Source organism: Dysidea avara, chromosome 9, assembly GCF_963678975.1.
Source record: "Dysidea avara chromosome 9, odDysAvar1.4, whole genome shotgun sequence".
Taxonomy (NCBI): Eukaryota; Metazoa; Porifera; class Demospongiae; order Dictyoceratida; family Dysideidae; genus Dysidea; species Dysidea avara.
In genome coordinates, this window is record NC_089280.1 from 3570208 (window position 1) to 3597272 (window position 27065).

The 27065-nt window shown below is 40.2% G+C and overlaps 1 protein-coding gene across 2 annotated transcripts in view; it reads right to left on the reverse strand.

Annotated features, from left to right (window-relative positions):
• Nucleotides 1–1101: 1101 nt before the first annotated feature.
• The window catches only part of LOC136266866 (interferon-induced very large GTPase 1-like), a 29291-nt gene continuing 3327 nt past the window's right edge, over nt 1102–27065 (reverse strand). The window contains exon 2 of one of the 2 annotated variants that reach the window (XM_066061887.1): nt 1102–4589. In XM_066061887.1, coding sequence (XP_065917959.1) covers nt 1311–4589 — 3279 coding nt within the window. In that variant the 3' untranslated portion in view covers nt 1102–1310. Of the gene's footprint in view, nt 4608–27065 lie in introns of both variants that reach the window. The other variant, XM_066061886.1, reaches the window with a different exon arrangement.

The window sequence follows — 27065 nt, forward strand, 5'->3', positions numbered from 1 at the left end:
CATAATGGTAGGGTGCAGTACACGCCTACAGTGCAGGCTGAGCTTTGTATGTTAACAATACTACAATATTCCCTCCTGTTCCCTTTACTACACTACAACCTATTGTCATCACCTCTAACCTCCATTTACAGTACTGTATGAGTAAGATACTACCGACTATTATCACCTATTGTCATCACCTTTGTGCAGTAAAATTAACTACCACAAACTATTATCAACCAATACAGCGGAACCTGTTAATCAGGACACTTGAAAATAAGGACACCTACATAATATGGACACTTGGTAATGCTCTTAAAGTATCCCTTAGCATGTAACTGGACTGAAAATTCAGGATACCTTGATAACCAGGACACTTTTGGTCAGTCTAATACACAGCCTTCACTGTAGAGTGAGAAAAACCTGTTACCAAAAAGGCTGCCAAACCAAAAGGTTTGAAAAAGAAAAAAAGGAGCGATTCGAACTCCCATCCTACCAGTTTCCAGCCTAACGCTCTACCACATGGACTAAATGTCACTTGTGGTTACAGAGTCTTTAAAAGTTGTTTATAAAGGCATGCTTAAGTTGAATGGAATAGGTTTTTACTTGCGGTTTACAGAAAGAATTCGAGTGAATTTTTGTCTGCACCCTTGCACTAATCGCGCTGTAAACGACAAATGACGGCGGTTAGAAGCTTCATTTAAAAGCGAGGTAATTCTTAGATGAGCGCTTAGTTTGGCACAAAAAATGCTTCGATACGTGCATCAGCTGGTGAGAAAATCATTGGACGCCATTGGAATTGTGGACGGACAGTCGGCTTTTCAGCTTTATATGTGAGGGGGCATAGGAAAAGGGACCTATAGAGACTTTTTAACTTTTGAGTAAAAGTCAGTAAATTTCCATTTATTGTTTAGGTAATTATAGTAAATTACATACATTGGGAAATCACACTTGTATTTAAATTCTTCATAGCTATGTGAAACAATTGAGCATTGACTTGAAATATGAATAGCTGGTGAGTTGTAGAATTCTTTGATTAGCATAACTCAAATTCCATGTTAACCACTATAGGTCCCTTTTCCTATGCCCCCTCACATATATATAGATTACAATATATACGCATCAATTCAACATTAAGTGACTATTACATAATACACTCCACATTATGTTAGCACTAGAACAAAATAATATTAGGGAAAAACCCAGTGATAAACTTGGGAAAAAACCCTGTGAGTGCATGTGTACAATTGTGCGTGTGCATGTGCTACAAACAAGTGCATTATGTACTTTGTGCAACAGTTGTAATTATTAGGTACTATAATAGATCGTTATCAAAATTTCTTTGTTGCTTGCTTAAACACATCATAGGCATAAGCACATGCCACTAGAGCCAAGTCAACTTTATATTCTGGTGTGAAAGCAAATTGGCTTTCCTCTTTCTGCGATTTGTCAACTGCACTGAGCAGGTCTTTTAACATTCTATGTATATAAGATGAACTAAATGACATAGACTTTACTGAGAGCAAGTACTCAGAGACTTGGGTGAGGTAACCTTCAGTTAGGCGAGTTGCTTGAAGGACATCATTACGGTCTAAGGGTTTGGACCAAATCCCCCTAGTTGAAATGAGATGCATTCTGTTGATATCCAGTTTTAGAGAACAGCTCATCCGGCTTAAGGGAGTATCTGATAGCTTCCTAATCACTAACGGGTCACTGACTAGAAACAATTCCCTCAATATTTCAATAATCGAAGCTTGTATCTCATTATCAGATGGGTAACATTCTGACAGTTTGTCACAATAAAATTTTGCTTCCTTTTTACAATTCGTTTCCACATTTTTTAGTCTACGATCAGTTTCCTGTCTCCAGTTTGACAAAGTATATGCATACTCACTGGTGTCAAAAAATTGGGTCATTTTCTCATCCAGTTGTGTGTGTATCTTTGTGAACATATGTTCTGCTTCTATGTAGCAATCTTTTGCGAAGGAAGAAATTTTCCTCATAGTATCATACCTCCACTGTAACAATTCATGATGCATATTCCCAGACCACTGGCTAAACTGCCTATTAAGCTCAATGTAAGCATAAACCTCAAACGCGTTATTGAAATTGAAGACTACGTTTTCTTCAAGAACAGCATGCCATAATTTTTCAATACGAAATTTTAAAGTTCCTAAATAATATGTAGTAATTTTCTTGCTTTTCACTAACCTGAATATTGCATTTCTCAACTCATGAGCACATTCAGTATACCCTGAATTCACTAGAGCCATTGGGGGATCATACTTCCACAACAATGGGAAATAAAACACATCCGTTCTATCATCAAACCTTATGACATCACAAAATGACTTACACAATTGTGAACAGTTTTCAATTTTTGCTGCAATTTGTGCCATCTGATCCAACTTGTTTTGAGGTATCAGCATTTTACTGGATACAAGATGAGAAACATTTTGTAATGCAAACAAACAGCTAGGGTACATGTCACATTTCATTCGAATAAATGCATGGAGTGCTGTTTGCAGTATGTCACCCAGATCTCCTAGAGTTTCACCATTTATGTTAATGATGGTGACATCAGCAAGACCAATAACAAAAGTGGCAAATTCATTATCATGTTGTTTTAATCCATAGTGTTGCAAAATTTGTAATTGAGGTGAACGTAGGCCTCCTGTATCAATGATCAACACATAATCACAACCAATCTCATTCCTAAGAGAATTGTTAAGAGGAAGAAGTTGCATGTATGCATCACTAGTGCACCGACCAGCACCTACATTAAAACGAAGACCAAACATGGTATTGAGGAGAGTTGATTTTCCTGTACTCTGAATACCCAAAACAGAGAGAATAAACACTTTTCCACCATGTTTCTCTCTTGCGTCCTTTCCACACACCACCTTCAACTCCTCAATCACAGCTAGTACCCATGTGACTGGCACATGTGAGACATCTCCATCCATCAGTTCCAAGGCATGACCTTCACCCATGATCTCCGCCATCACTTGAGGGAGATGTTTAGCTTCATCTCTTAGTCTGTCTGGTATATCACCTGTATTGGGATCCATCCTTGACTCATAAATTTGACCCATTTCTCGGAAAAGATGCTCCAAGCGTATGAGTTCTTGCTCACCAGTATATCGATACTTGGCATGCAAAATTTTCTTTGAATGATCATCAAGATGTAATTTTAACCACCGAAGGAAATATTTTCTTGTGTTTACATCTATTACCAACAAGCCTTTCATAAAACAATCCATCAGCGGTGTTAGGGTTGTTGAGAGTTCAATCTGAGATTTTCGAATATCCATTCTTTTTTTAATCAATTGTATATTGTATTCTGCAATTGTAGTATCTTTTCTAGCAGTTTGACGATACCTTTCCTTGTCATACATGGCCAATTGGTGCCACAGTCCTTGTAATGGCAACAATGCTTGTTTTACTTTGTTAGAGGGGACTGAGTGAATTTGTTCCATTACCAAATCAGCCAACTTTTTCCCAGCTTTAGAATATTCGTTATCTTCATCAACCTTGATGCCCACATCATAAGCAAACTGGCAACAATCAGAAAGTGGTTTGAAATATGCCGCATTAAGGCTTTCAAGTTTTTTTACCATTTTGGTTATGATCTCATTTATAATGATTGTTCTGTTTTTGTGTCTTAAATGTATGTAAGAGTATTTATCTTCAGGAATGACTTGATTTAGCAACTTGTTTTTCTTTCCTTCAAGAAGGATAACAACACCTCCTGGGGCTGCTGCAAACCTTTGCAAAATCTTAGTGTTGTCTTCATGTATGTTTCTTTCAGCAACCAACACAAAAGAGAGAACACTGATCTTCTGTAGAAACTCAACTTGCTTTGGATAAAGTTGGGCATCACCACGAAGGTTTAGAAAGATGATAATATCAGAGTAAAAAGCTGCATCTTTTCCAGATGGATAATAACAACACAGCTCTACTAGACCATCAACTAATCTTTTACATTTGTATCGTTCCAATTCCCAATGGAAAAAACAGTTTTCAATACCCACAACATTATTAAGTAACTGTGATTTAGATACATGCAACTTTCCCAGTTTTACAAAAGTGACAATAGGTGCTTTGTAGTCAACTATTTGACAAGGATTTATGCCAACTTTAAGATATTCCAATTCTGTATAGAGTGAACGGAGAGCCCAGAGAAGTAAAGTGACTGAATCATCAAGTGGGTTTGGTAAGAGAAGAGGAACAGCTAGTTGACAGAGTGATAACTTATACATCACATCTTGACGAAGAATATCATCACAACAGTGTATAACAGCTAACAGACAATCAACAGGATAAATCCTACCATCATCTTCATTATCTTTATCATCAGAATCACTGTTTAAATCACTGTCTGAATCACTGTCTGAATCAAACTGTTTAGTATAGACACACGTTAGACACCTGCAATCACACATCATAATCTTCTGTAGGATTAGATAGGGTAGCACAGGTAGTTGGTTAGTTCTTGTGATTTTTAATGTTTCTTGACAAGCTATTAAGCCATCTTTTAAAGATAGCTGTTGAGGAAATTTTTCCAACAAGTTCATGTTGCTTAAGAAGTCCCGAAACTTCTGCTTTTGCTGAGATTTGAAAAAGCACTACATAAAAGAGTGCATGGACATATCAAATGTGCTGTGTAGGTAGGCAGAAATACAGCATAAAGTGTGATTATAAAATAGCACAAAATGTACTTAAGAAATCTCCCTACTACCGCATATAAATAGATACACAAAAATTTGGAATTTTCAACCAGAGTAAGGACCATAACACTTCGATAAAAACTACTGAAACAAGTTGGAGTAGTGCATGACATTGAGTCACAGTAAAACAATAAAAGTATCATATCCCTACTGTGCATTTCCTTTATGATATCTTGAGCACAGTAGGGATATAACACTTCTTGTTTTTCTGTATGCTCTAGTCCAGTACTTTTTATCAATGTGTTATGCTCTAGTTGAAAATTTCAATTTTTTGTATACTTGTTTGTTAACTTTTTTTGTAAAATAAAATTATTATGACTGGTGAACCCATGCATATCACATCAAAAGAAAGAAATAGTGTCAGGCACACTAGCTATCAGTTATCATCTGAAAAGTGAAGTATCCATTAAGTTTTGTTGTCAGGTTTGTTCAACCCATTACACAGGATTACGAACCAAGAAATATTCGAAAAGTAAAGTAGCCACTACAAAAAATACTGACAATTTCCATTACAAAGGGAAGCCATCATGTGCCACCGCCAAATCAACACTTTTTGGCAGCTTTTCACTGTCAGAAAAGGAGGACACCGGTAAGTCCATGAAGAATGCATTGTACGTACCGCATCATGCCAAAAGGCACTTCTTGGGCCGAAGGGATGTTAAACAGTGAAAAATCAAGCCCATAGCCTTAGCCGTTATCGAGTTACGCTTGTCTGAAGACATTGGTCGGTCAATTAGTTAGTCAGTAAAAAATCCATTTTAGTGTTGCACAGATATCCGATTATTTCAATAACCGATATTATGCAGCCAATACTACTGATAGCCAATCCGATATACACTATTAATACTAACACTCATCCTCATCATTATTAAATGACTCAGGCATACTACAGCTCATTCTAGGCTAAAATGAAATGATATATACCACAAGTAAAAGTTACTCATTGTAAACAGGCCGCTATACAATTGAGAGACAAGTGATTGGTACTACATAGAAGCCTAAAACCTCAGTTTACTTTGGGCATGGCTTAAAACCTGACAGTTTATTATGGGTATGGCTTGCAGTCACTGCTAATCTGTTTTATAATTTTTTTCATTGCAGAATTTTGGGTTGTTCTGAAGGCTTGTTTGGGCTTAGTTTTTCCAAATCAATACTGCTTCATAGTCGTCAGGGAAAAGTGAGGCTGGTTTTGGGTGATATTATTTCGTGGACCATGCCCACCCTTTTGTGGTCCCCTAATATACTGTATGATGAATTATAAATCAGCTCATATGTAGGACTCATGAAGCTTTCCTAGAAGTATTGACCATGAACCAGCCTCACAATACCTTCATTGCACCTTAACAGTCAAACCCAAGAGTGCCTTCATTGCACCCAAAATGCTTCCAATAAAATGCTTATTATTTTTATTTCTACTGTCTCAATGACTAACTAACCAACCTACAAACTAACTAACTAACTAACTGATGCCTTTAGACAAGCATACTGTTTGACATCACTTCAGCCACACAAGTATTTTTGGCAATTCAGACATGCAAGTACATGAGTGCTTATAAATAAGCACAAATTTGAAAGTACTTGTACTTTACTTGAATACTTTTTTAATTACCCAAATGTACTTGTACCTAAATACTCAAGTTCTTTGCAAAGTACTTGTATTACTTGAGTACTTAAGTAGTTTTAACATCTGCCTTAACATGCCAGAGTCTCTGGATCTCAATTAGTAAGTCCTATAATTATTATTAGTACTACTACGCCCGGGGCCCATACAACCAAGCACAATCACCAACGGGACAACCTACTAATAGGGCATGTACTAACAATGCATGGCCAACACAGTGTTTGCACTGTGCAGGTGGAAAAAAATGCACATACGCAGTAATACAATTCTACTGGCACATTAACATAAGCAATATATTATGCAATTGCAATCAATATGTATTCTGAGGGCCTGCTTTATTAGACTTGTCTTGATTACCGGACCATGAGGATGCGAGATTGCAAAATTGCACCTCAAATCATGATAACTATGGTAGTGAATCTCATGCCAACAAGCAATGAAGCTTAAACATCTAATGAACACTTTGGATATTCATGCATCTGTACACAATTTGTGTCACGTGATACCAGTTGTCATAGCCAACACTAGCAGTGTATGTCCCAGTGGAAACGATACACATGCATACACAGAAGAGGTGTTGATCAACTCGTATCTGAACTGAAATAACAGCACTTAAACAAATGAAAGATAAGTAGCTAAGCCCATGGTATTAGTAGTTTGTTTACATTGTAGGTACAAACAGTGCCATGTATAGCTAGCACCAGCATTGTGTGTGTGCACTGGTGGAAATGATACACATAGCTACACAGACAAGGAGATTTACGTAACTGGTACTGAAATCACAACACAAATTTAAAAGCATCTCTGAATGAACATATGGTTATAAACAAGTAAGCCAGTGGTATTAGTATCTTTGTTTACATTGTAGGTGCGAGATATCTCTGAAGATGACAGTCAAGCACAGCAAATGTGGAACAGCAGTGACAGACTCCGGCCTGTTGTAACTGGTAGCCAAGCACCTGTACATCGGTAGTCTGGCAACAATAGCACCATAATGTGTTGCATGCACACTAAGCCCATGATACACATTCAGTATGCAGCAATAAATTATTGGCAACACTTAGGACTCACTGTGCCACCTGAAAATAAGACCGAACACTTGTAAGACAACTAAGAGACAATAGCCACAAATGATCTATGGTATGAATCAAATCAGTGCAGTTCTTAACTACCTACTTTGTAGTATAGGTATGACATGTCTCTGAAGATGACTCAGTGAAGAAGGCTGACTATGCACAAAAAAGTGACGGTGAAAGCACAACCAGCATATTATTCCAATTAAGCCAATATGGCACAATACATTCTGCTGTAACTAGAGGCCGTAGTTATATGCCAGCAGTGAGGCATTGGCACAGTGATCACAGTCTATATGCATACACAACATACAGGAGGATACACATGAGTGTAGAAATGCTGGTATCAATCAAGACTGGTATCCAGCAAATATTGCACCAAGTACATATACCAATGTAACAACCGGGGGCAGCGGAGAAGGGGGCCAAGGGGTGTTAGCCCCTGTGAAAAAAGTTATGAGGGGTCTTAGCCCCCCAAAATTATCTGTAGCTGTAATGGAGAGCCTAGCTAAATATCAACAATAACATTCAAAATACTCTAATAGAGCAGTCAAGATCAAGATATTCTATAATAGAGCAGTCACAGTGTTAGAGGAGTAGTGTAGCAAAAGCTACGTATGTAGTTATAAATAAGGAGTCTAGTTGGTGGAGGGCAACTATTGTCAGCAGGTAGTGACCATTTTTTGGTCTTCAACTTACAACTAGGCTGTGGCATCAGCAAGATTGAACCCCCAACCCTCCCAAATAAGGGTGTCTCCGCCGCCCTAGGTGACAACCTCCTGGTGAATCTACTCAACATGGCACAATAGTGACAGATATAACACAATCAGAAGGGAGATTGGAAACAGCTGAAATTGAAAACTGAAAAACTAAAATTCGTCAAACTTCATAACAGGTACCTCTTAACAAAGACCACCTCTGTAATAAGACCACCTCAAACAAGGTGACTTCTTTATAGTAGTTATGTCAAGTAGGTCCAACAAATATGGCTAAGGTGTACTCATAATGTAATCAGTCAGTACTTAAAAAGTTAAAATGACAGCTATAGGGTTGTACAAAAGGATATATACTACAGTATCTTACCGTGCCAAGACCTAAAGTCTATGGTCAAATGAAAATGGAGCAATTGCATGTATAATTTACTCCACCAATAGTGGATTTGATAATGGATTTCTCATGAATTGTGCATGATTACATAGTTACAAAGTCAAAATTAATGATCTTGGACTTTATGTCTTGATAATAAATAGGCATTCATAATAGGCATCTTCAAAAATTTAAAAACCTGAGGTGACATCAATAATTACCGAGGTGCAGGTAATTACTGACATCACCACAGGTTTTTAAATCCTCTAAGACTCCTATTACTAGTGTCTATCAATTACCAAGACACAAAGTCCAGGATCATTAATTTAACTGTGCAACTCTTAAATCATGCACAATTCATAACAAATCCATTATCAAATTCAGTATCAGCGGAGTAAATTATGCATGCAATTGCTCCATTTTCATTTGTGACATGACCATGGACTTTAGGTCTTGGTATGGTAAATATATCCTTTTGTATAACCCTGAAGCTGTCATTTTAACTTTTAAGTACTGACTGATTACATTATGAGTACACCTTATAGCTATATTTGTTGGACCTACTTGACATAACTACTATAATGAGGCAGATTATTTGATAAGGCAATATGACACTCCATTGGCCCAGTGTGAACACAAAATGACCCACACAACTCATGGCTTCTGTTCCAATTTTCTCAGCACTAGTTCAGCTTTGTGGCTAATATATACACATCAAACATAAGTTGATTGGTCCAGTGGTATACTACTGGTGGAGCAGTAGATGTCTGGGTTGAGCCAGTTTGGTTCAGAGTGAAATACTTATCAAAAACCCTGTAATGAGGTGGTCTTATCCGAGGCAGTCTTATTATACAGGTGGTCTTTATTAAGAGTACCTGTTAATATGAAGTTTTGACCAATTTTAGTTCTTCAGTTTCAGTTTTCAATTTCAGCTGTTTCCAATGTCCCTTAGCTACATCGGCCATACACTAGCAAATCCTTTCTTCTCTCAGCACACACACACACACACACACACACACACACACACACACACACACACACACACACACACACACACACACACACACACACACACACACACACACACAACACACACACACTTTCACTAGATCCTGGCTCCCATCTCCCCATGAGACACATCCCACCCAGCTAGCCAAGTGATGCTGATGTGGACTACATGGCAGGAGGATAGGCCACGTACGGTACAGTAGAAGAGACCCGAGTTCATTCCATATCAATTCATGTTTGTGTATGGGGCCGAGTTGCTGGATTGCAAGTTTACTAGTAGCTAAGCATTAATTTACATTAGTGTTCAAATTATTTGCACCATTATCATTCATAGGTTAAAAACAAGAGGCTTCTCTTGATGAGTTTAACAAATGAAACATGTGGATTGTTTTGCAAGTGCTTTATTCAAAACTTATAATAATATTTGCTGTTTGTCTCGGCCTTCCTTGCTCCTTGATGAATTCTTAATCTACAAAAGTGATAGCAATAAATTCTTTCAACCTTAGTCCATAAAACCAGGGACGAAATTTTGAAAACTTGAAGATTTCAAGTGGAATTTCAAGATTTTCATAATTGTCGTTAACTAATCCTGATTTTACCACTGAGCAATCTACATTTTAGGCCAGGCTTCTTGTGAGTCCTTTGGATTTAGACTAGAAGCTTCTGGGCTCTTTAAATTAACAAGCCTTCACGGAACACGTGGTTAGTGTGCTATAAAAGGCTGATGCAAGGGTTAATGCCTAACGGGACTACGGTCCACGAGATGTCCGAGGTGTTGTCACAGGGGCGGATCTAGGATTTATAAAAGGGGGAGGGGGGGCTAGCTCAAGGTATTAATCACTAGGGTGGAGGTATGTAAAGCATGCTGGTACTAGGGGATCTGCCCCCCCAGGAAATTTAAAAAAAAACATGCTAAAATACTGCAATATGAAGACATTTCCACATAAAATGCTTATATTCTGCCTGTATAGATATTTTATGTACTGCCCTTTAGATTAGGTGGTATAGCTCTACAGCATAATGGAAAGGTTTTAGGTTTATACAATCAAGCACGTGCATGATGCACTGTCTCACAATTGCACAAAAATAGCTGCATGTTAGAATAATAATATAATTGAAACTGGAACTTCTTGAATGATACGGGATTGAATCTGAGAGTACTTTCAGTGGCACATGTGTACATGAATTATACGTAATGACTACATGCAAGTAGATGAATCAGGTTTTTTAAATAAGCTGGTGCACTTCATTGTATATATAGATACATCTATAGGTGAAGACAGATTTGACAAATTCCATAGCAGAGCCAACTTTTATGTTTCCACTGAATGTTCTATTAGAGTATCTCAATCTTGATTTGATTTTTATTTATTTATTTGCAAAAAAAACTGGAAAGAGTAGGAAACTAGAAAGTCTAGAAGAACACCCCCAACTTGTATACCTCCAATGCTGATCCAGGTCCTTGCTGCATAACCTTTAGTATACAAGCAGTGATAATGCTTTAGAAAAATGGTTATAAGGTGGATTTATGAGTATTTGTATAATTATTTAGGACTGGGTCACATACAACCAAGTACATACACCAATGTGACAACCCCCTGGTGAGGCCATTAGGCGGTGAAAGCATGATCAGAAAAATTATGATCCCAAATGAACTCATTATTTCACAAATATATAATGACAGATAACAAAATAGTGGCATCATAACTAGAGGTCACCAGTAGCTAAATGCCGGAACATCATTGGCGTGGTAATGGCACAGTGATGTGTGCACAGCATAATAGCATACAAAACATACAATAGAGAACTATACATTGTTGCAGTATTGTATGCAGCAATACACTATACTGGCAACATCATTGAAGATAACAAGTTGATGTTGTGCTACTTCTAAAAACTAGCACAGAGGCCATGCTAGCTGCATGGCTTCTAGGCGCCATGCAGCTAGCTAACTCATCTGAAATTAAGTTATTAACCAACTATCGTAAACGAGGAAAGTTTCACTGGGCGAAAGTTTCACGGTTTCAAAGCAAACCACGAAAATTTCCCTGCAAAATTGAAATTAGTCTTTTAGCTATATTTCTGTGTAATGGCATTGCTGGAATACTTCAGAAAATGAGCAAGGGCGTCCACACCGGAATTGTCTACACCTGTGGTTTTGCCTGATGAGAATGGCCCACTAATTAAAGAGATACGGTCTTCTTCTATCCGAGAAGCCAATGAGGAAGTTTCAAAAGCACTCCAAGTGATAGGAAAGCGCAAGCCATATTAGGTTACCTCACAATAAGAAGGCGATTATCGCGAAATATGCAGCTGAGCACGGCATCGTTTCAACACTGGTTCATTTTGCACCATACTATCCTAAGAATGCTTTGAAAGAAAGCATGGTACGTGGATGGAAAACATATTATCTTGAAGAATTGGGCAGAAAAAAGGAAAATGGCAAGAATTTACAAGTAAAAACACTGTCCTCTGCTAAAACGGGAAGACCTCTTAACCTAGGTGCAGATTTAGACAACAAGTCAAATCTTATTTCCTGGTCACACGTAAAGGAGGAGGTGCGGTCACGACAGACGTCGCTATAGCAGGAGCCTCTTGGGATTATTCGCAGGAAAGACAGCAATCTGCTGGGGGACACATAGCGTTGACAAGGAATTGGGCCCAACGCTTATTGGACAGGATGGATTTTGTAAAGAGAAAGGCCACCACAAAGGCAAAAGTTTCAGTTGAAGAAATAGATAAGTTGAAGGAACAATTCTTGTTTGACATTGAAGCATTTACCATTTTAGAAGACATACCAGGGAGCCTAATATTCAATTAGGACCAGACAACAATAAAGTATGTTCCTGTGCCAGATTGGACCATGGAGAAAAAAGGCACACACAGAGTAAAGCTAGCTGGGTTTGACAATAAGCGTCAAATGACAGCAGTGTTTACTGCAACAATGACCGGAGAATTCCTACCGCCACAGCTGGTTTATAGAGGCACAACCCGTGCTTGTTTGCCAACCTACAAATTTCCTGATTCATGGCATATCACATTTACAGCAAACCATTGGTGTCACGAAGAGATAGTGAAATTGTACATCGAGAAAGTTATTGTCCTTTACATCCAAAGAAAGATAGATGAATTGAAATTGTCTTCATTCCAGAGAGCCTTATGTATCATAGATGGGTTTAGGGCTCACTGCACAAGTGACGAGGTAAACCTATTGGATCACCATGGCATAGATGTCGTGTACGCGCCAGCTAATTGCACTGAAGAATTGCAGCCATTAGACCTGAGTGTAAACAAATCTGTGAAGGATATCATAAAATAATGTTTTCAAGAGTGGTATTCTGACCAAATCATTGATCAAAAAGAGTCAGGTGGTTCTGTGAAACCCATAACTGCCTTTCCCCTAAAGGAAATGAAATCACTTTGGGCAAAATGGATGGAAAAAGCAGTTGATCACATAACTGCCAGCCCCACCATCATTACTAATGGATTCCAAGCAGCAGGAATTGTGGTGAAGCAGTGATGATATAGGTAGCATTTAACTCAAACATTGTACATAATATTATGGCTGGGTCTAGTAAATGCTTGATGTTTGCTTTATAGCTATACATCATTAGTATATTGTTGACAGTTTGATAAAATATTTTGTTACATTATGCACAATAATATCATCCAATCTTTGGTAGGGAAGGGCACAACATTAACAATCACACAGATGGTTTCTCAATTAAATTTATTGACCTAGCAGTATACAATGAATATATGTTCAAGTATTAAACTAAAGGAAAGGGCACAAGTTTGATGAAACAACTACACAGATGGCTTCTTAGTTGATCTTGACAATATTGGACTTCTGCAGGATCCTGGTGGTACGCAAGAGATGTAAGGAAAGCAACAGCAAAAACTCCACAATCTGTTGACTCTGTCTGTTTTTACACTTTCATCATGTTGCATTGAATTTTGTATTTAGCACTTTGATCACCAAAATAATTTTTAATGGTACCCAGAGTTTCCTCATCTACGAATGTGAACAAAGAATCATAGATGTTCACCACTCCCCTTTTGCAGTCCATGTTTGACACTACAATCCAGTGATGCCTGGTACTGCTGTATACGACTTGTATGGAATTATTTGGTAGGCTTTGTCTTGATTGATTTTGAAATAAAGTTGAACAGAGACCACCGATGGTTGTAAATTGTTTCTTTATTAGGTATTGTGTATACTGGATATGTTTGTCTGTTAATTCCAAGCCGGTCTCAATAATCTCCTTGTCAGCAATCTTTAGATTGTGTCTATCGCATTTGACCCACACGTCATCCTCCACACCATCAGTGCTGCAACTAGCTGAGGCAGAAAGGTCCACTACTGGTAGTGTTTTATTCTGGCTGGAAGGTGTGCACTCAATGGCTTCAAGTTTACAACAGGACAGCCCTTTGAGTCTTCACTGGCAGAGTAGTGATGTGCGATATATCGAAAAAATAATGATTTCACGATAATCTTGTCGATATCGTTATCGTATCGATTTTCGATACTGCTTTAGCAGATTTCGATATTTATCGAAATGGTAATATTTTGCGATAATTATCGAAATATCGAAGAATATTTCGATAAATCTACAGCATTTAGTGTGTGATTGTGCAATCACGCTAGAAATGAAGGTTGGTTCTGTACTATCTAGCCACTTTAAAAACTTGTCTACCAGTTTTCTAGGCTTATTATTAGTTTTGTGCAATAGTTTGTGTGTAAATTGTATTTCAAGCATATTTATAAATATCGGCCGCCCACGCAATTAAACCACCCACACAATTAAAAATTATCGAAAATTGTATCGAAATTTTGATATTTACCCCAATATCGTATCGATATCATATCGAAATAAAAATCCTGATATCGCACACCACTATGGCAGAGGCATTACACCTTTTGGATTGGAATAAACCAGACAGCTTTTTTATCCAACCTTCATCTCCAATGAAGCAAAGAGTGCAGGGAATCTCCATCCCACCCTGTTCTATATCCACACAGCTGCAATGTCTACGATTCCCGGTTACAGTGCACTTGATCACTCCAATGTTTCAAATAAATACTAAACATGGTCTTGATATGGTTCGAGGTACATGGCCAATGATTTGTCTTCGTTTCACAACGCTTACAGGATATCTGTCATGTACGTTTTCAGGCTCCCTCTCACATTGCAGCTCCTCTCCTATTACTGGCTCCCATATCGAGCAATATATGTGGTGACCATGCACGGAGCTATCAATTGTCAGTGAGGAAGAACTTGATGCAACCATCACTGTTAGGAGTAAGGGAAATTTATACACAAGAAACAGCTAGTCTGGCGGAGCCAACTTTTCGTGGCAACAGCATGTACACTAGAGCATGCGCTTTATTCTAATCTAGCGTTAGTAGCAGTTTTGATACCATAAAAGCGGCTATAAAAATTATTCCAGTTGGCAACAGCGGAAGTTTTACCGCGAATAGTCTTGGTAAACCTTAACTGCAAAACTTTCGCCCAGCGAAACTTTCCCCCAGCAAAACTTTCCCTGTTTATGGTATATGTATTACATAGGTTTTTGGTTGTGCAATAATACATAATTAATTTATTGTAATTCTTGTATTTAATTCACAAAATTTTTGTAATTCTTCAATTATGTTGCTATGCGCTGCTAAGGAAGTGCTTGTTAAACAAACTGTTTTTATCAACACATTACACACAGGAAGTATCTTTTAAACTGTTTTATAGTTTGACTATCGTGGTTTTTTTTCACAAATTCCCTCGACAAAGCCTCAAAGCTGCTCTTCCTTTTTATTCGCCTATGTAGGGGATATGCCCCCTTTCCAACTCGAAGGGATAGGCTATTCCTGGTAGTCTACACAGTTGTTTTTCAGTTGTTACACGCCTGTAAAACCTGAAGGGAAGGTAATTCACAAAGTCGGGGGAGAGTCGCCACACCTGTATTTTAGACCGCCAAAAAGAAACCATCTCAGAGCAAAGTTTACCTGTAAGGAAGTTTAATACAGACTTCATTCAACTTTTACTTCTTATGTAAAAGCTGCTTTTCCATTTAATGATTTTGCTCACGTGGGTGCATACGGACAAACAAAGGTAGATAGGTAGGTACACACACACACTTTTACGAAAACAATTTCAGTAAACCAGGCGCACGCCCACAGCCGTCCGAAGGCCAGCTGTGGACGCTCGCCTGGTTTTAAAAATTATTCAGCTAGGTAGCCAATATACAGCACAGTATCAACATCAACTAGAGGTCACCAGTAGCTAAATACGGTTCATTAGCAGTGTGGCAAAGGCACAGTAATGGGTGACACACTGTATGCATACACAACTTGCAGGAGATACACAATAGAGTTCTTTCATCTCCATGACAATCATAAAATTTTCCATATATATGAACAACCGGCAGTGATTGTGGCTTCTTTATGTGTATTGGGTTATGCGCTTTTAGGCTAATAAATGAGTTTGTAGTGCTTAGTTACAAGTAGAATCAATTCTTGAGCATGTAAAGCTGCTGAAAATCCAGACTGACAATTTCAAAGATGTCTGGGTGATTTCTGAACTCATCAGACTTGTCCACATTCATGGCAAATTCAAGGCCATGGACTGCTCTCAGATGAGTCCATGCTTATAGAACTCCACAGTTAGTTAGCAACACTCATGTTCTATCCATTTATGGTAGTAACTTTGTCCAGAACTGCTCGGTCTGCTTTTCCTGGGTTTGGTTGAACACAGCTTGCATGCCTCAACAAACTCGTACAAATCAAGCTAGCAAAAGCAGATCAAGCAGTTCTGGACGAAGTTACTGCCATAAATGGATAGAACACGAGTGTTGCTAACTAACTGTGGAGTTTTTACAAGCATGGACTCGTGTGACAGCAGTCCATGGACTTGAAATCATCATGGATGTGGAATGATCCGATGAGTTCAGGAATCACCCAAACGACTCGAAACTGTCAATCAGTGGAGTTTTACAACCTCAAGAATTGATTCTGCTCATAACTAAACACTTGCAATCTCATATATTAGCCTAAAAGCACACAACTTGATACACGTAAACAAGCCACAATCACTGCTGGTTGTTCATAAATATAGCAGATGTTAATGGCTGTTGTGGAGGTGAAAGAACTCTATACTGTAGGAGTATGCAAGCCAGGTGACCAGAAAAAAGGAAGACAGCCAAGCCAGCCAGAGCCTAGTAAGCCAGGTGAAGGAAAATAATTAAACAATACAAGAAACATTAAAATACATGCCACGCCTTTTACAATACATGTACATTTACATATAAAATACAAGTAAACAATACAGACATACAGTTCCTTGTCTTGTGCAGCTGGCATGGCGAACTTCCTTTGTATTGGTATCAGGCTTGGCTGCCTGCTTAACCTTCTTTAAGTGAATAAATTCACTGGCAGCTGGTATGGCAAGTTGAAATGTTACAAACATTTAAACATACTTGTAATCTTCTTGTTTACGTGTAAAGTGGCCTCTGGCTCTCCTACAATCACTCCATGGGCATTTGCTAATCTTTTACTTCACGCAATCTGTAATCAAGCAAAGGTGTGGTACTGGGCATTATATAGAATTACATGTATGGTCAAGTCATCAGCATGAACAGGTGTTATTATACGTTTATGCTGTTGTTCACCAGCGAGTTGAACCTTAAGTTCATAGGCCTCGTAGTTTTCCCAAACATTAATTATTTACTTATTTATTTATTCACTAGCATTGGTACCTGCCCTACATGCAGGACTATAAACATTTTAATGCCAGAAACAGACACCAAGCATTAAACACCACGTAGCTATGTAGCATGCATTTTTTAAACTTTTAAAATATGAGGTTTGTTTGTCTGTGGTTTTGACAGGAATGTAGCTCAATTATTTAGTGAGATGTCCCTATATACCAAAGCCTTTAACATGTTGTAAAGGACAAACAAAAGCATTGGTACCTGCTTTACATGCAGGACAATTAATAATACATTGGGAACTGGGCCAAGCATAAAAGAATGCATGTTAGTGCATGATCCAAGCAATTGCACACGCAGTTCCTCAGTGTAAACTATGGTTTCACACTTAATCTGCAGCTGTATGACATTGTACTGCTGTAGAAAAGAAACAATGTAATTGCATGATTGCATGGGCAGGTACTACTGTGCATCTGAAAAGTGATAATATTACTGGCATCATGCAGATATTTCTGAAAACACTTTAGAACTTCAAAGAGTAAAGTAATAGCACTTGTCAATTGCAACATTTGGAGCTTCTAGAGGGAACCTCAGACACTGTGAAGTTGTGCATGTTGGTATAATTGCTACCAGATCCAGTTCAGATGAGGTACTAGAGCTACTTGTTGTTCCTCATAATTATTTACAAATCATTGTCCGCTCAACCATCAATCTGTGCTCAAAACTGTTCCCCCACTTGGCACCTCTCACCTTAGCAGACAGTGATACTTCACTTGATGTAAATATGTCAGTCGGTTCAGGTTTCTACTGGCATCTGCAGATGACAGCAGTAATGACTGTACACACCCTCGCAGGTCTCATTTTTTAATGGTGCCACTCCATATGACTCAAGTTCCCAGCAGAGTGTTGTCTAGCTGGTTGTCGGGTAACTCAATTTGCAGAAAAGCTTCATTGCTATGGGAAGAGTTTCACAAACCATTGCCAGACAATTATGACCTGAGTTCGCTTAAGGGCCTGTTATGGAGACTGCAAGATGATTCAAAGATCCTTGATGAGTACAGTACAATAATTCAAGACCAGCTAAATGCAGGAATTATCGTAACAGTAGACCAGCCAGACAGTACTCCTGGAAAAACACATTATATACCATGCCTTGCTGTAGTACGGCAGGACAAGGACACTACAAAAGTAGAGTTGGGCGATATACTGGTACCATTAGTAATCTGTGATATTTAAGTGTGAAAGCCTGGCCACGACAGCTGAGAGGGTGCACGAGGTCGAGGTAGTTCACTGGATAGGTTGACAGCACTTCATTCAACATTTGAGGGCAAATAGAAGGCACACTCTGAAATTGCAACAGCTTATTTATACAAAAATTAAAGGAATGTTCTGGAACAGGCCAGATACAGAAAAATTAAGTACAGTGGAACCTGTCTATAACGGTCACCTTGGGACCACATATATCTGGCCTTTATATACAGGTGGCTGTTATAGAGAAAACCTGCATAAGGTGGTCAGCAGCATTTTAGTGGCTATGACCGTTATAAATGAATAATTATTAGTAAGAGGCTCGCGCCAACCGCAGTACAGTCTGAATATTTAGTACAGAAAGGGTAAGGTAAGTCTATGAATGTTGGTTATAGCTATTGAATACGCTTAAGCAATAAAGCCTGATTGATTATATAGTATTCATTGAAAGGCAGGAAGTGTGATAATTGCGCATTAATTGAAACGGTGCTGTGGTACCAGGAAATTGGCTTAACAAGCCACCATAAAAGGTAGCGACCGCTATACGAAGGAGAAAGTTATGTATACAGTGATTCATAGGTAAATTGTTGGTTGGCCGTTATACGCGTTAGACAGGTGACCGCTTTATGCAGACCACAATGCATACATTTGTATGGGTAAATATTTGGGACCTCGTGACCATGGCCGTTATGCAGAGGTGACCGCTTAATCCAGGTGACCGTAACACAGGTTCGACTGTACCACAAAAATCATTAAAACAAATAACAATGTTCAGATCAGGTGATCCCTTTGGATGGCTTCTAGTGGCCATGTTCAATCATGTTTTTCTGCTCTCTCACACCCCTCCCCCCTTCTCTTTGTTCAGTATCCGGGAGAGGGCATCAGCATTAGCGTTCTCCAAGCCCATACGGTGGTGGATCTTAAACTTATATGGTTGCAGTGCGATACTCCATCTCATCAACCTACCATTCATGTTCTGGAATTTGGAGAGCCACTGTAGTGCTCGGTGGTCTGTCTAAATTGTAAACTCTCTTCCTATCAAGTACACAGCAAAAGCTTCCACTCCTAGCTTGATGGCCAAACATTCTTTCTTGATTACTGAGAATTTCTTTTCTCTAGGGAGTAACTTCCTACTAAAGTAGGCCATGGGGTGGTCTAAGTTCTTTTCATCTGGCTGACTTAAAACTGCTCCTACCCCCACATCAGATGTGTCAATCTGTAAGATAAAGGGGAGGGAGAAATTAACATTCCTCAAAACAGGGTAAGACATCAACACCTTCTTTAACTTATCAAACGCACTACCACACTCTACAGTCCAATTCACCTTCTCTGGCTCAAGTTTCTTTGTCAAATTAATCAGCAGCACAGCAATAGTAGCATAGTTGGGAATGAAGCGGCGATAGTAGCCAGTTAGCCCCAGAAATGATCGTACCTGCGTCTTAGTTTCTGGCAGCAGAAACCGGTCTATTGCTTACAACTTGCTTGCCTCTGGCTTCACCACTCCATTACCAACTATGCATCCTAAATAAGTACAATCTGACATACCTAGCTGACACTTCAAGGGTTTGGTTGTCAGCCCCACTTCCAACAATCTACCCAACACAACTCTCAAATGTGCCAGATGGTCCTCCCAGGTGGTACTAAACACAATCAGGTAGACACTAACAAACTGATTCATCCCTCTAATAACTTCGTCCATCATTCTCTGGAATGTTGCCGGGGCTCCACAGAGCCCAAACAGCATCATCCTGAATTGGTAGAGACCCTTGATGGTAATGAACGCTGTCTTGTGCCGGTCCTCCTCTGCAACAGGAACCTGCCATTACCCTTTGGCAAGATCTAAGGTGGTAATGTACTTAGTCTGACCCACCTGATCTAGGATGTCATCAACTCTTGGCATGGGGTAAGCATCCAGTGCTGTCTCAGCATTCAATTTCCTATAGTCTACACACAGCCTAATCGTGTCATCCTTCTTCTTGATGATCACCATGGGAGAAGCCCATTCGCTGTTAGATGGTTTTATCACACCCTCCTTCAACATCATTTCCAGTTCTCTCTCCACAGCATCTCTATACATATGAGGCATATGGTAAGGCCGCTGCCATACTGGCAGTCCTCCCTTAGTACGGATGTGATGCTGACATAGGGCAGTTCTTCCACACTTTTCACTCATGACCAACTTAAACTCCAGCAGTAGCTCTGACAACTCTTCTGCTGCTCAGACAACTGGGAACCTATAGTGGGAAATTTACAACTCTCACCTCTCCACGAAGGTATGACATCCTCCCCATCATCCTCAGCAATCTAGTAACATGCAGCCTCTGGCAGATACCACTTCTTCAACATGTTGATGTGAAACACCACTCTGCTCTTCCACTTGTCTGGCATGTACACTTCATAGTTCACTTCCCCTACCCTACGCAACACACGATATGGCCCTTGCCACTGGGCTAATAACTTGTTACTACTGGTAGGTAACAACACTAACACTTCCTCATCAGGCTCTAGCTCTCTCTCTCTAGCATTTTGATCATACCATTTCTTTTTATGTTTTTGGGCCTCTTTCAAATTCTCACTCACCAACTTTGACATTTCTTCCAACCTCTCTCTCACTAGCATAACGTGTGACAAAACACTCTGATCACTCTTCATGCTCACTTCCCATTCTTCTCTCAAGACATCAAGTGGTCCCCTCACTTCTCTACCATACAACAACTCAAACAGTGAAAACCCTGTGGAGGACTGAGGAACTTTGCGATAAGCGAACAATACATAAGGCAGCATTCTATCCCAGTCTTTACCTTCCTTATTCACAAACTTCCTCAGCATTGCTTTAAGAGTCTTGTTGAATCTTTCCACTAAACCGTCGGTTTGTGGATGGTACACTGAAGTCCGAATCTGGCTAATATTCAATAAATTGTAGAGCTCCTTCAGCAACTGTGACATAAAGTTAGTGCCCTGGTCAGATAGAATCTCCCTGGGGATACCAACCCTAGAAAACAGTTGCGTAAGATGTTCAGCCACTGCCCCACCTCAATGGAATGAAGGAGAATAGCCTCTGGGTACCTAGTTGCGTAATCACATACAACCAATATGCATTGATTACCTCACCAACTACGTGATAATGGACCCACAATTCCCATGGCAAATGATTCCTTCATCACTGGTAACGGGACTAGCGGTACTCTACGCTGACTCCCTCTAGCAGTTCTCTGGCACTCAGGACATTCTCTGGCACTCAGGACATCTCTGGCAGTACTCATCTACATCACGGAACACAGTCGGCCAATAAAATTGGTGTGTGGTTCTGCTGATCGTCTTGTCTCTTCCAAGGTGCCCTGCAATTGGAATAGAATGGGCTAACTTACACACAACTTGATGGTAAGGTTTGGGCAAAAGCAACTGTTCCACCACATGCCCAGGCTGCTGTTTCTTCTCCCACAGATGATACCACAAACCATCTTGCTCCACCACTTGGTCTGGTCTCAACTTCCTCAGTTCCTGAATCAGTGAATCCTCAACTTGAAGCTTATGCAACTCCTCCTTAGGAATATTCAAGTTGAGGTCACCTTCACATGCTCTCTGTACTCTAGCATGTTCATATCGTCTCTCCCTTCTTTCTGACCTGGACTTCGTTGGTCCCTTGTCTTTCTGTAACACTCATATACTATATAGATACTGATTGCTACAATTGTAATTGCACGTATGGTTGTAATAGACGCATGTGCATTGTTATACACGTTTCCTTGTGGTTAATATCAAAGTTGCTGTGTCGCTGTGCTCATGTAATGCACCACATTACATTGGTGTCAGAAATGGGATCCAACTAATTCTATTTCGTGAAGACAAGAGATTAAGCTGTGGTACCGTGGTGATTTCTTTAACGGTACCAGAACAGGCTAGTCTGATTGTTAATTAGAATTGTTGTTCTTTGGCTTTGATACCTTGTAGATCTCCTTACACCACTGTACTACAATGGCACAGAGCTTGGATTTTCCGCTACCAGAGATAACTGCTAATGATTTCCAGCGCTCCTGGACTAGATTTGAATTAGTCGCAAGCGCCAAAGAGTGGGATGAAGCTAAGCAGAAGCTAATACTACCGATCCTTCTCCGCGGTAAGCTAGTTGATGTTTATGTACAATTGAACGAAACTGCTCGTGTAAATTTGGGCAATGTCAAGAAGGCGTTGATGGAGGGTGTAGGAATCGCGCGATCCGTTAACCGCGGGGCAGGCGTTTATGAGTCGACATCAATCTGCTGGTGAAACAGTCAGGGATTACGCGGCTGACATTAAGAAGCTATTCAAGGAGGCCTACCCGGAGGAAGCACAAGCATCACCCATCCTCTTGCAAAGATTTTTAACTGGTCTTGCTCCACCCATATGCCGCCAGCTTTTATTGAGAGGTACCCCAACTACATTAGAGCAAGCTATCACTGATGCCACTAGCGTTGAATATGTCTTAAAGTTTGAGCCAGTGTCTGAGGAGTGCAGTAAGGTCAATGTTGTCCATAAGCCACGCCCCCTACCAGACAATAGTGACTCACAAAAGTTTCACACTCTGGTGGAATCTATGACAAAAAAGATGGCAGAACTTGAGGCCAAGCTGGATTCAGCCACTAAGAACCAGCAGCGATACTCAGGGAGACAGCGGCCGCCACCAAACACTGACAACCCCAGAACTTGTTGGCTGTGTGGAGAACCAGGACACTTGCGACGCTACTGTCCTTTAAGCGGGAACAGGCCAGTCCGATCGATGGGTGGCTGGCCAAGACCATAAGTGATCCCCATCAACCTCAACACACCTTTTTCATGCTACCTAGTATTAATAGTATATACAGTGTTAATGGCTACATTGGCGACACACCAGTGAATTTTTTAGTCGATTCTGGTGCAGCCTTGTCAGTGATACATTATAACTTGGTAAAAGACATGCAGCTTGCAGTGGGTGCTAATGGTAGTCCGTTGGTTATTGTGGGTCAGATTATGGTAACTGTAGCACTTGCTGATTTCATTATCGATCATAATTTTGTTGTTGTTCGCAACCTCACAGTAGACTGTTTGCTGGGGGCAGACTTCATGAAGCACCATGCTGCTATTCTAGACTGTGACCACAACATATTGTCACCAGGCAGAGAACCTAAGGTGACTATTCCTCTTGCTCTCAAGCGACAACCTGTGCCGTGTAAGGCTTCATGTGCAGTCCACCTTGTTTGTTCCTCACAGGACTTGGAGATCCCAGCAAGGTCGGTACAACTTATTGTTGGAACCATTGACTCTCTGAGCACATGTGCTAGAGTCATGCTTGTGGAACCAATGGAGACCCTTCCTCACTAACTACACGTAGCTCGCTCTTTGAGTTCATGCTGTAATAACCAGGTCACCATTCAAGTTCTTAATGTCAGTCCATCCCCTGTCACACTTTATAAAGGAATGAGCTTGGATAAGGTGACACCAGGAGATGATGTATTGCTTGTTTGTGAGGAGAGCACTGAGACCCATGCACCAGGACTATCTTTTGATGACCTCCACCTTCCAAACCTGTCAGAAACTGAGAAATCTACACTCCTTGATCTTTTAGGTGAATTTTCAGATGTTTTTGCCCCAGTTACAGGTCCCAGAGGTTGCACCACAGCTGTTAAACATGCTATTCCTACAACAGGTCCACCCATTCGTCAACCGGTGCGTCGGCTCCCAGAGGCACCGAAAGATACAGTCCGGACTGAAGTACAATATATGCTGGAGAATGACATCATCAGACCTAGTGCAAGCCCCTGGTCATCCCCAGTGGTTATGGTGCGTAAGAAAGATGGGTCGTGGCGTTTCTGTATCGACTACAGGAAGCTGAATTCAGCCACTCATTGGGATGCCTATCCACTTCCTAGAATTGACACTACTTTGGACTCTCTGACAGGTTGTCGATACTTTACTACTCTGGATTTAGCCTCTGGTTATTGGCAGGTTGCTGTGGAGGAAACTGACAAGGAGAAGATTGCTTTCTCCACAATGAATGGGCATTTCGAATTTAATGTCATGCCATTTGGTTTGACTAACGCACCTGCCACATTCCAGAGGCTAATGGAGTGTGTCTTAGTTGGGTTAATGTATGAACAATGCCTCATTTATCTGGATGATATTATTGTGTTCAGTACTACCTTTGATGAGCACTTACGTCGCCTTCGCAATGTCTTGGTTGCTCTCCGAGAGGCACACCTTCAGTTGAAACTGTCCAAGTGCTCCTTTGCTTGCACGGAAGTGGCCTACCTTGGACATGTTGTATCTGCCAATGGTATCACCCCTGATCCGCAGAAAGTGGCTGCAGTTCTCCAGTTTCCCAAACCCACTGAGGCTAAACCACTCCGACAATTCCTAGGGCTAACTAATTATCATCGGAAATTCATCCATAATTATGCTAACATTGCAGAGCCATTACATCGAGCCTTGAAAGGTCACAAGAAATTCCAGTGGACACCATCATGTCAACAGGAATTTGATTTCCTCAAATCAAAGCTTACTTCTCTACCAATACTCGGCTATCCAGACTTCTTTCAGCCATTTATACTTCATTCTGATGCGTCCGCAAATGCCACCGGTGCTGTTCTCAGCCAACTTCAATCTGGCAAAGAGACTGTTATCAGCTACTGGAGCCATCAGTTATCTAAAGCAGAACGGAACTACTCTACTATAGAATGCAAGGCCCTGGCTGTGATAGGTGCAGTGAAAGAGTTCTATCCTTACCTCTATGGGTTCAAATTCACACTGGTGACTGACCACAATCCCTTCACTTCACTAAAGGATCTCAAGGATACTGATGGGCAACTGGCAAGATGGATGCTATACTTGCAGCAGTTTCACTTCACATTTCAACACCGTTCTGGCAAGTTTCATGGCAATGCTGATGCTTTGTCTAGAGCACCCAACCCTGTTTTTCCTGTGTTACACCAGCTTGCTGCCAACCTGGACACAATCAGAACTGCACAAGCGGGTGATACAACGCTGATGAAGGCCTTGACCAGTGGATGCACAATCCCCACAAATGTTGCCCCAGGCTTTAGGTGTGTATTCTTGCAAGATGGAGTTTTGCGTAGACCGTTTCAGTAATCATCATCAACTAATTGTCACACCCAGATAGTCATCCCAACAAGCCTACAGAGTACTGTTTTATAGCAACTTCATGACCACTTGGGCCATCTTGGAGAGCAGAAGACAGTAGCAAAAGTCAAAGAACGCTACTATTGGCCAGGATATGAGGCAGATGTCGCAAAATGGATCCAGGAATGCAGAGAATGTCAACGACGGAAGCCACCCCATCAAGCTCAGCAGGCACCACTAGATACCATTCAGAGTACCTCCCCATTTGAGAAACTGTCATGGGACATAATGGGACCCTTGCCGCAGTCTTCTAGTGGGAATCATTATGTTGTCATCATTACCGATCTTTTCTCAAAGTGGGTAGAAGCATTTTCTGTCAAATCAACAGACTCAGAAACTTTAACAAAACTTTTAGTGGATGAAGTTATCTGCAGATATGGAGTACCTTCCTGCCTGCACAGCAATCAAGGGACAAACCTCACCAGCAATCTAATGGCTACTTTGTGTAAACGTTTAAACATTGAGCAGACTCGTACCAGTGCCTACCATCTAGGCACCAGCCTATTATGCCCAAAATTTTACCTATTATGCTTTTGAGCATTGCTCAAAAATTAAGCCTATTATGCTCAAAATTATGCTTTCAAAATCAAGATTAAGCTCTAGAACTGACTGTTTTATTAGAGTATATCAGCCTTTCCTGACTGCTCTATTAGAGTAAGTGACTGCTCTATTAGAGCTTGATCTTATTTCTGCAAAGTGTGAATAACCAACAAAGAAACGATTTAATAAGTTATATTACGTGTTTTTAAATATGAAATGCACTAACAATACTATTGGCAGTGAATTATACTGAATATTTGCTTTCTTTCAGGCGCGCATATTGCGCATTTAATTAATTTTTCAAACATCGTCCCTATTATGCTGGCATTATGCTTGATGCTTTTGGTCACCTATTATGCTTTAAACTATGCTGGCATAATCGGCTGGTGCCTACTACCATCCCCAAGGGAATGGACAAGTTGAAAGATTTAACTGCACTTTAGAAGCAATGTTGGCAACTGTTATCAATGATCATCAAAATGATTGGGATTTACACCTTCCAAGGCTGCTCTTTGCTTATCATACTGCTCTTCATGCAGCCACTGGATTTAGTCCCTTCCACATTGTATTTGGTCACTCACCAACTCTTCCAGTAGATGTAATGCTGGGTGCCCTTCCACCACATCAGCCTAAAGATGTTCCAGCATACATTGGTGACCAGCACAAGTCACTTAACACAGCTTACTCTACAGTTCGGAGTCACATCCAGTCAGCTCATGAACGTAACAAGCAAAGACACGATGCTTCAAAACCTTATCTTCCTTATACAGTTGGTGACCAAGTATGGCTTCATGTCCCTGCTGTCAAGACTGGTAGGTCTAAGAAATTTTCATCACAATGGCATGGACCTTATACCATTTTGGATAAAATTAGTGCCACCAACTATCGCATCAAATTAGTTGGATCTCCTGCCAAGGACATAGTTGT